General features: G+C 40.3%; 1 protein-coding gene across 1 annotated transcript; it reads left to right on the forward strand.

Annotated features, from left to right (window-relative positions):
- Nucleotides 1-296: 296 nt before the first annotated feature.
- On the forward strand, nt 297-10,475 carry LOC125504689 (protein eyes shut-like; the record flags this gene model as incomplete). The annotated part of the gene is made up of 11 exons (XM_048667054.1): nt 297-465; nt 520-722; nt 783-911; nt 4,511-4,834; nt 4,886-5,022; nt 5,079-5,389; nt 8,928-9,129; nt 9,184-9,335; nt 9,480-9,616; nt 9,673-9,918; nt 10,038-10,475. Coding segments are annotated over 11 exons (2,318 nt in total), but the record flags the coding sequence as incomplete, so codon positions are not given.
- Between the last annotated feature and the right edge of the window lie 720 nt (nt 10,476-11,195).

Raw genomic sequence — 11,195 nt, forward strand, 5'->3', positions numbered from 1 at the left:
CGTGAACTACAGAAAGAAAAAAAGAAAGAAATTCAAATTTAAATTGCTTATAACTAAAAAAAATAAAATTGTACAACGGTTACTTGACCATAAATGAACCGAATAAGCAAGGGAAAAATCTGCAAAGGGCCTATTCTTCTAGCCTAGTCAATACAAACGAAGAAGAAGATATGAGCATAGTCATTAGAAAGACGGCTTGCCCATTTCTCATTTTTTAACTTTTCATCTTACAATTTTAGGAGAAAAAGTGCCCAAAAATTGGACACTTGTACAATAACAAACATTCTTCTCCACAGGCTTTGCCGGCCAAAATTGCGAAGAAATAGTAAGAATGTGCTCGAAAAATCCTTGCAAAAACGGTGCTTTGTGTCTTCTGGAAGACAATCTACCAGTGTGCTACTGCGTTCCAGATTTCCACGGTGATTTGTGCCAGCTGCAATACGACGAATGCCTGCTCGGCCCAAAGTAATTCAAATCAATTCGCCCAGTCGTTCAATTAATTCCCTTTGGATGCTTCAGATGCTCAAATGGAGGCACTTGCATCGATGGAGTGGACCAATTTACGTGCTCTTGCCCCCCGAATTTGACTGGAACCTTTTGCGAGTGTCTCATGCTGCCCAACAATCAGCTGGACTGCGCTTATGTGCTACCGATGACGACGACAACGTACTACTTTGTAAACGAAACCACGTTTACGTCGACTGAATTTTTTCCAACCACTTGTAGGTTCAGGAGTAGAACATTTCTTTGTTCTTCCGTGTCTGAATTTGTTTGTTTTTCAGCCGCAGAAACAACAACTATGGAATTGGAAGCATCATCAACTACGACTGAACAATTCACTGACTCTACATTGATTTCCTCTGAAACGACTGAAGAAGCAACGACTTTGGAAACGACAACATTTGAAGCAGGTTTGTATCCGAGTCTGAAAAAATTTTGAAACGGAGAAAGAAAGAAAAATTCGTTGAGTGGGAAATATGAAGCAAAAAATAATCACTCACAACTGAGATTTTTGCAAAAATCTAAATATTAATTTGGTAATAAGGTTTTGGGTTTGCACTGTTGGGTCACGTGTAAAACATCAAAAACTTTGAGGTAAATAAAAAAATAATGATTTTACTGTGCGTAAAATATCTTCACTTTAATCAGTTGGCAAGAGAGAAATGCTTTTAAATTTAAGTTTTTCTATTGAATTCTTCTGAAGTGTTCTGAATTATCAGTGTAAGCGCAAGTCAAAAAATGACCTTTCGCTCACAAGCGGTCGTTCCGGCCTAAACGTTTCCCACTTCTGACTGAGACCAAACAGAAACTGGAAATTCGCACCGTAAATAGACGACACTTTATTGTAAATTTCCTGAAAAATTAATTTAAGTCACACTAAATGCTGACATTTTCCGACGTTGTAAACGCAAGCAAAAAAATTGTCGTAGCCACAAAATTTTTTAAAGACTTAGGATATGCAGATATTTGAAACGTTTACAGCTTGTGAAAGAAATATGATTGCAAAATCCCTAAAATTTCATTTAAATCGCCCAGGAAAGTGAATTTCAATAAAATTGAACAAATAAACTTTTTTACACGCTCTCACCAAACCTGATTTCTACCTACTTTGTAAACGCGGTTTAAAAGTAAAAAAATAAACTTTCTTATACAAGTGTAATACGTTCTTTCCGAAGAACTTCAGACCCTCTAGTGCACACTCTAGGCGAAAAATTCATCACTTTTCACCCACGAGAAGCATACACGTGAACATTAGAATGGCGGTTAAACCCGTCTTTTTCCGATTTTCTAAACGCTAGTAAAATGTAGAGTTCTCACTCACTAAAATGTTCAACTTCTGAGGCAGCACAAGCCGACAGTTCAAACTTTATTAGCTTGCAGAAGACACGTGACAGCAAAAAACTGAAAATTTAATTTAAATCGCTCAGAAAACTGCATTTTTAGGCTTTGAAAGACAAGACAACAAATCGATGTTTTCAGGCAAATGCACGCTTTTGCCTAAAAATTCGTAATATTAGGTTCAACACAGCTTGAAACTTGATATTAGCACCCTTCGGAATCGAAATTGGGGATCTAGTTTGATTCCGAAAGTTAAAAAAATGGTTACAGCTTGTGAAAGAAATATGATTGCAAAACCCGAAAAAAAAATTTACACGGTGTAACTGCACGCTCTCGCCAAACGATTTTAACTTCATACTTACACAAGAAGAAACCGGCAATTTTTACGGCCTATAAAAGATATTTGACCGAACTTTTAAACTGGAAAGTTGCATATTTTCGACGATGTAAATGCAAGTCCAAAAATTATTTTTTTTCACACAAGTACACGTTCCGGTCTAAAAATTACTAACTTGAGCCCCAAAACAGCAGAAACTTTGTATTCTTACAGTTTGTAGCCATCAGGTTATGAAAACCCCGAAAAATGTGTTTAACCAGTAGGAGAAACAGACAAGACAAAATAATTGTCCAAAAATGCTCGTTTTTTGATTCAGTAGACTTGCATTTTTCACAGTCACCACAACGCCGCATCTGGTTTTAAAAACCCCGAAATTTTCATTTAAAACGAACTGAAATTGTATTTTGGAGTTGTAAACACGAAAGACAGGAATTAATATTTTCAGGCGATTTATCCCTCTTATAAAAATGTTTACTTTTCGGACAGCTCAAGTAGAATCTTCAAATTTCTCAGCTTTTAAAAAATACTGTAGTCTGAAAACCATGAAAATTTCATTTAAGTCTCACTAAAACTAGATTTGTACTAACCGTGCAAACGCAAGTGAAAAAAGAGCTTTATCACACAAGCACAAGTGGCCTAAAATTTCCTAACTTGACCCAAAACAACAAAAACTTCACGTTCTTACAGTTCGCAGAAGTCAGAAGGTTATGAAAACCCTGACAAATTTATTTAGCTGGCTGTACAAATGAGCTGTTTCTGACTTTGCCGGACGAGACAAAAAAAGTGACCTAAAACGCTCAGTCCTAAAAATTCAAAAATTTACCTTGCAGAAACAGGAATTTGAAATTTCTCCGGTGAATAAAAGGCATCACGACATTTAAAACCGACCAAATTTCTTCAAAGACACACTGAAACTGTATTTTTCTGCCTTTGTAAAAACGTAAGACAATATTGAATATTATCAAGCAAGTTAATCTTCTAACTAAAAAAATTACATTATTTGCACAACCCAAGAAGAAGCTTAACATATCTCAGTATGTAAAAGTACCTGTAAACCTGATTTCTACCTACTTTGTAAACGCGGTTTAAAGTCCAAAAACTAACTTTCTTACACAAGTGAACGTTCTTTCCTAAGAACTTCAGACTCAGGGCAAACAGGAGCTAGACATTTATAAAGGAAATAAATAATATTTGATAATAATGAAGAAAACCGCACAAATTCCCTGTTTCTAAATGCAAGTAAAACGCAACGTAGGCTGAGAACATGCAGATATTAGAAATTTTTACATCTTATGGAAGAAATGATTGCAAAACCCGGTAAATCTCATTTAAATTGCTCGTAGAACTGTATTTTACCGACTTTGCAGATGCAAGACAACAACTGACTGCTTTCACGCGAGTGCACGCTTGGCTAAAAAATCATAACTTTTGCTTCTGCTTACAGTTTGCACAAGACTTTTAATACTAGATTTCACTAAAATGGCAGTTAAACCCGACTTTTTCCAATTTTCTAAACGCAAGTAAAAAGTTGAGTTTTCACTCACTAAAAGTCCCAACTTCTGAGGAAGCACAAGCCAGCAGTTCAAATTTTGCCAGTTTGCAGAAGACATGTGATAGCAAAAACCTGAAAATTCCGTTTAAATCGCTCAGGAAACTGTATTTTATGGCTTTGATAGGCAAGACAACAAATCGATGTTTTCAGGCAAATGCACGCTTTTGCTTAAAAATTCGTAATTTGGGGTTCAACACAGCTTGAAACTTGATATTCGCACTCTTCCGATCCCCTATTTTGATTCCGAAATTTTAAAAATTGCTTGCAAGTTACATTAAATCCGTAATGTTGCCGACTGTGTAAACGCAAGTCAGGATATATGTTTTTATCCTAAAATCGCCTCACCTCAGGCGCAGAAGAAACTTCAAATTGTCGGATAAGGCAAAATAATTCGCGTTTTCAAGCAAATGCAGGTTCCTGTGTAAAAGTTCCAAACTTTTGACTCTGCCCAAGTAGAAAGTTAAAATTCTCCTACTGGATAGAAGACATCTGGAACTGAAAACTTTAATTTAAGTTCTGACTTCGTAAACGCAGGACAAAAATAGATATTTGCACGCAAAAATATTATTAGGAAAAAACATTTCCCGATTTTTTCCAGTTTGTGAGTGCAAGTAAAAACTAAATTTTTCATACAAAATTCGTACGTTCTGACTCAGAGCAAAATCAAGCTACAATTTCCCAGGACCTGCGGAGCATATGCGGTTTCAATATCCGGAAAAAATCTTAAATTTTCCGTGAGTGAAAAAGCAAACTTTTGCACAGAAATATGTGGCTAATTTCAGAAACATCCTCGATTCCTACAACGGTAACTGCTCAATACAGCAGTTCACCGGCAAGTACTGGGGACGAGACCTCGCCTTACTCAACTCAGCTCACTACTATAGATTATTCGAGGGCCCCTACTTCAAGTAGCGTAGAAACTACTACAGACGACGTCCTGAATCTCGGTTCAACTGAAACCACAATTGCTGAAACTGGGGAGGCCAGCAGGGCTTTCCCCGAAGAAATTATAACATCCACAACACTGTTTTTCACTGAACAGCCTTCAACAGAACACCAAGGCTCTACAGAAACGACTCCCAGTGACTATAGCGAATCTACCCAAGGTCTGTGTTTAGACGCTTCATTTTCTAGCATTTTAACCAACTGTTCTTCAGCTACTACATTAATTGATGGTGCTACAACTATGGGCTTCACCGAGTCAGCAACAACTTCGTCCAGTATCGATTGCAGTTTAGCGGATGAATCATGCGAAAACGGCGGCACTTGCATATTTGCTTCTGGAAAACACCAGGTAGATAATGTTCACACCAATAAAGAACTGGCATTTTGCCACCCTTTTACTTCTAGTGCATGTGTCCATTTGATGCCGAAGGCCCTCTATGTGCCACCAAGCTGGGGATCAAAAATGCCGCATTTAACGGAAACAGCTTCCTCACCCATCGATTATCCGATGGTCAGAACATCTCCGTCGAGTTGGAAGCCAAAACTCTTTTCTCCACCGGGCTGATATTTGACGTTCACATGGATCAGGCCTTCATGGCTCTTTACGTAGAAAATGGCTTTCTGATGTTCAAGTTTTCTTGCGGCTACCAGACCATGCTGCTCAGTGAGCTTAAGGTTCCCATCAATAATGGATTTTGGATCAACGTTAAGGCCTGGTAAGATATTTTCTCTGATTACGATTCTGATCGTTTTGTCTGTAATTCTCATGGGAAGATTTGGTCTAAGCCTGTCAAGCAATTTTTTTTTAAATTTCAGTTTTAAATTAAATTTAATTTAATTTAAAACCTAATTTTCTTAAAAACCATTTTCATATAGTAAAATAAATGACTATATGAATAAATATGCTGAATAAAGGTACTGAATAGCAGGCAGCTATAGCGGAAAATGTTCAATGGCAGAGTTCTGGATAATACAAAAATCTAAAACTTTCGTATTGAACACTTTTTTAAATAACTTCAAATTAACCGTCTACATTTTTTTTTAATTTTCAGTATGTAATTTTTTTCTAGCGCATGAAAATGCGAACATGATTTCTCGCTTTGTGTTCGTATGTGGGTGAATCAAGTGTAAGTTTCGTGGTCGCTAATTTCAGGCTAAACCCAGCTGACGGTAGCTAATAGGCTCGAAACCGGTCCGGGGGGTGCCTGAGGTTGGCGAATCTCGAGATTTGCGCTATCTTACTTTAACCTCTATATTTGATTGAGTAGTTGGGCAAAACATAGATTGTGCTATATTTTTGGAAAGATAATTTCAATCGCAATTTAAATATGATAAAATATTAAGAGTAGCCCATTTAAAAACAAGATTTTTTTGTAGATAACTCGAAAATTATTTGCTTACCCCAAATGAAATTCACATTATTGTGAGTTTCAATACGTGAAAAAAATGCTTTGGAAACGTTTAATAAAATCATAGGGAAAGAATTCCTTCAAAAACTGCTACTGGGTCTAAACAATGTAAAGTCTACATTTAAAAGAGCCAAAATCGTGAAATGTTGGCAACATTGTGTTTTAGGCACATTTAGTTCTTATAGTTCCTAAGTCGCTGTGAGCTGTAAGTATATTATAGAAGTTTTTTTTTTCCCGGTGAGGTTTCAGAAATGCTCTCTTACGCACACCCAGAGCTGACGTTCTGGCGCTCTGGGCTGTGTGGGACTCCACCTTAGCTGTTCCCCCACTAAAACTCTTTTCTCACCTGCGAGATGATGTTTGGCATAGCATACAGGTCATTTTTGTCCTATTGTGCCCTTGTATTTTACACCCTCATTATCCCTGTGTTTTCAATGAATTCCAGAAGAATCTTGAGGGGGGTACGCATGACCTGGTCTGGTAGGACTTCATCCCCTCCCAGGCGTCTTGGCCTACCTGTTGCATATAACTTGTTGTTTCCTCCCTCCCTATGATTTTATCAGGGAACTGATTTTTTTCTATGGTTCCTTTGAAGGTGCCTTATGGAGGAGAATTACGCTAAGGCGTAGCTCCGAGTATCTTCGATATATTTGCATTATTTCCTCCATGAAGCCCTTTGTGCTATTTTTATAGCGTTGCCATACCTCGTCAGGGATATTTTGGATTCACCCTAGAAGGACTCCTTTCGTCGAGCCCTGTTAAATAGCTTTCTAACCGTTTTCCTCATCGTTGAGAGTCCTGAGTTCCATCATTTGGATGTCCTCGTTTGCCTCTTCAACTTCAGAAGGCATGCAGATCCGTAGGCTGATTTTATTGGTGATGTGACGGTAGTCACCATCATTTCTAACTCCAGCACCGTAGATGCTTCGGTTGGGCAGTCCCCCAACTGCAACCTAAGGTTCTCTTTGTACGTGACCCAGTCAGTTGTTTTCGGATTTCTATACTTCGAGAAGGATACCTCTTCCGACTCGATATTGAATTGTATGTATCTATGATCGAACAAGCTGGGCCAGCTGATATCCAGCACATGCCAATCTCTTATCAGTTCGCTAGTGTAATCTGAGCAGCTTGTAATGTTAATGACCTACCTTCGTACCGTCGTTACAAAGGTTGGTTCATTCCCCTGATTAGAGGTTTCAATCGATGAAGTCGTAAGGTATTCTAAAAGAGACTCGCCCAGTCTATTGGTATCACTGCTGCCCCACAAATGTGGTGCGCATTTGCGTAACACCCAATGACGCTTCTCCTATTTGGTCGTAAGGTAGGTATGCAGAGGGCTGAACTATGCTCCGATCCCCGCCCTTCAACTTCAGTCTTATTCTTATACCCATGAAGGCTCTACTACAGTGTTCCCATAACGGTATATCTCTGACTGTATTCTTTATGAGAATGCATGTTCGTGGGTTTTCCTCAGATCGGCAATAGAGTACCTGTCCTCTGAAGTTCCCCAATACTCTAATTCTCCCTTAAGCTGGGTTCTCATGAGTCGGAATGCGCCCGAAATGCGGAAAACGTTCCGACTAATCAGAAGTTTGCCGGATGCGATAGCTCCGCCCATCAGCAAAAGTTCCCAAATTTTAAAATTTTCCGCAATGTATTTCCGTGGTACCGTGGAAGACCATTTCTGGTCTTACACGGTACTGGCGGTATATCCTCCCTTGCTAGAAGAGAGGGCCCTGAACATAACCTTCGAGAAATTATAATGGGGACGACATCACCCAACTTCCCTCACACAAATTCCCACGAGTTCTGGTCCATGAGGATCGTCAGCCGTCTATTGCTGGCTTGCTCGCTCCCCAACCCCACAACCTTCCAGGTACTGGTGTTCATATTATTCTCGACACCAATTCTATGTAGTGTCTTTTCCGGAGGTGTAATCTCCGAGATAAACACTATTGTTCGCATTGGCTTTAGAAGCATGTTTGCCTCCACAAGCACCAGCTCTGCTTCATTTCAGGTCCAGGTTCTTCTCGGGATATCCGATCACCTCTATGGCCATCTTAATCCCGGAAACCGCATCTTTGTACGTCTTGTGTGCGGTTCCTCTTCTTACGGAAGTTCCCACACACAGCCGCTTAGGTGCTGGCTGGTTAGGTGTGCTGTCATCCGACTGCTATCGCTTTTGCGTCCCTGTCGTGGCAGCTTTTTTGTGGTGTGCTGGTTCCCCTGAGGGTCTACCTAGCACACTTTTGGCAGGTTCCAGCTTTCGTTTTCCCCTGGCCTTTTTTTGACTTCCACCTGTCGGTCCCCGAGAGTTTGTTACCACCTTTCGGTACTTTGCCAGCTGCGGAGCCCGATGGTTCTTCCGAGGAAGCCCCGCCGGTATTTGGTGGTGATGCTATGGGGATGTCCATATCATTCACACGAGCAGCTAGGGAAAGGTTGGTCCACCTACACAGAGCCCCGCTGATACAATGAGGTGTGCCGGTTGCCTCAAGGTTAGTCGCTATTGGCTGGGCTTTCCCCCAGCGTTGCATCTTTTGGCGCGCACTATACTGTGAGAATTGGGAGGTGTTATAGTGACCTCATCACGCGATCCGTACAGTGAAATCAAGATCCCCGCTACCCCTACAGTACCTACCCCGAGGCTGTAGCCACCAAAGTCGTTGCACTGCAGGCGGTTTGCGGTTTTATTCCATGATCTTCACTTATGGCCGTCACTAACTGGTCAGATCTATCAGACCGGCCTTCCTCCTATCCACCACCTGGGGACGCGCCCGATGGGTAGCTCAACCTTCACCGCAATATTATATTATGGAAGTATACCATTGAATAATTTTTGCAGTCTAGAATTCGCCAAGGACTTGCAGCATTGCTATGCCCAGATTAAACTGAACGGAACTCTAACCATGACCGGGAACCAAATGGCACAGTTGAATAAATATTCCAAAACTGTTGTACGGATGCACTTGGGAGGCATTCCTAATGAGATTCTACACAATGGACTGCCCATGCAAGGATTCGTCGGCTGCATGTCCCACCTGATGGTATATCCTAAATAAGAACACATTGCCTCCAAAACGATACCAATGATCGCATAGATTTCAGGAAAATCGATTCAAATTCAAAAAGACGCAGAGGATGGTTTCGGGATCGCGGAATGTTCCTCTCTGGGATGTTTGGCGAATCCATGTAAAAACGGAGCTTCTTGCACTGCGGACAAAGAAAACTGGAAATGCCATTGCAGAAATGGGTAAGATTTGACATAAAAAGTCCTCCAGAAAATTAACAAAGAGTGTTTCAACAGGAGCGCAATATGTGCTAACCGCGTTAAGAACCCGTTGATTTGTACATAAAACTTTTTGATTTGGACATTTTTCACACGAATTATTTGCAGCTTTTTAGGACAAACATGCGACATTTCGATCTGCAATAACAACCCCTGCCTATTTGGAGGCACTTGCGTGCCCTTCTCCAACAGCGGCTACATCTGCCTCTGCCCCTACGGAAAACACGGGCATTTCTGCGAAAACGGTGCTCCTACTAACATGGAGGCACGAGCGTTTTCAATGTGCAACTTTATTTTTTAGATCTTCAAATATCGGAACCCTATTTCTCCTCCACAGTCAAGGGCCTGTCCTCCTATGTGGCCTACCAGCTGCCCGAGGGAGTTTCCCAGCGAATGGAGATCAAATTTCGATTCACCCCTACAACGGCCGACCAGATTTCGCTTCTGCTTTTCATCGGTCAAGACGGGCAACATGACGCCTATTCGGATCATTTGGCAGTCAGTTTTGTTCAGGGGTACATTCTGCTCACTTGGAACATGGGCTCAGGTGAGACATCAGCTCAGTAGTGACGAGCAAAGAAAGCAAGAACAAGTCCATGCAGATGGGTAGTTTGAATGGGTTCTTGTCTACGTGAATCTGCTGATGCCGTTTTATTCCATTTCGAGGTCCCCGAAGGATATTCACCACTAAACCGGTGGAAACGGGGTCGCGGGACTACTTGGTGCAAGTTGGTTACAATGAGAGGCAAGCCTGGTTGTTTGTGGAAAACATGGGCAATGTTTCGGGAAGATCCCCTGGACCTTCGACGCAACTGAACACAACGCCTCTGCTATATTTTGGTATGTTTCCCGAAAATTCACTTCGCACAAGAAATATCCAGTATTTTGGCTTTTCCGCCAAATTAGGAGAAATAAATAAGGAGAAAGTTACGGCTTCCATAAACAGCCAATTCGTAACGATTTATCAAGTATGAATGTTTTGAATTAAATTATTTATTTTATTTATTTATTTAATACCAGAAAATAAATTACATATTAAATGTAATTCTACAGAGGCAAATAAATTACCTGTACGCAGTCCAGTATACGCAAACTTATTATATATACAGGGTGATTCAAAATTGGCGTCATTCCTTTTCAGGGGTGATAGAGGCTCACTTGGGGAGTACGAGAAAAATATTGATTTTGTTTTCCAAAATTTCTAGAGGAACATTTGACAATCTTAACAATTGAAGATCAAATTTCAACTTTGTTATTAAGCATTTTTTGGAAATTGTTCCATGTTTAATTGGTAGCATATTGGAATACTTAAGCATTCTAAAAAAAAATACGATTATTGCATTATTCATTTATTGCTAAATTATGAAACCCTTTCATATCAAAAAAGTTCTCTTCTACAATTTTTGATGAAAAATCACAGCGGCAATGATGTTTTCTGTCATTAACAGATAGTTACAGTTGGATAGCCCTTGTCAATAAAAACAATAATTTCTCAAACTGTGATTTACTTTGAATTTCCTTTCACGAATTTGCGGATATGCGCTTAGTTCAGGGGAAATGCCACAGTAACATAGCAGAAGCTGAAAGAACTCACGCCAACAAAGGGCGAGGAGAGTGGTTCCAGGAAGATAGTGGACGACAATAGATGTTCAGGTGCCAGACACAAAGAAACAAATATTGGACATAATCGAATCAGGGCCTTCCAGGGGCATTCAGAGCACAATAACTGCCACTTTCCCAAGCACCAAATAAATACCGAAGAAGCACTACATTCCTACCACGTTTGTACGATACACACAGCACAGTGAGATACAAATGGCGCAC

Source organism: Dendroctonus ponderosae, unplaced genomic scaffold, assembly GCF_020466585.1.
Source record: "Dendroctonus ponderosae isolate FM_Combo_2020 unplaced genomic scaffold, Dpon_F_20191213v2 Dpon_F_20191213_517, whole genome shotgun sequence".
Classification (NCBI taxonomy): domain Eukaryota; kingdom Metazoa; phylum Arthropoda; class Insecta; order Coleoptera; family Curculionidae; genus Dendroctonus; species Dendroctonus ponderosae.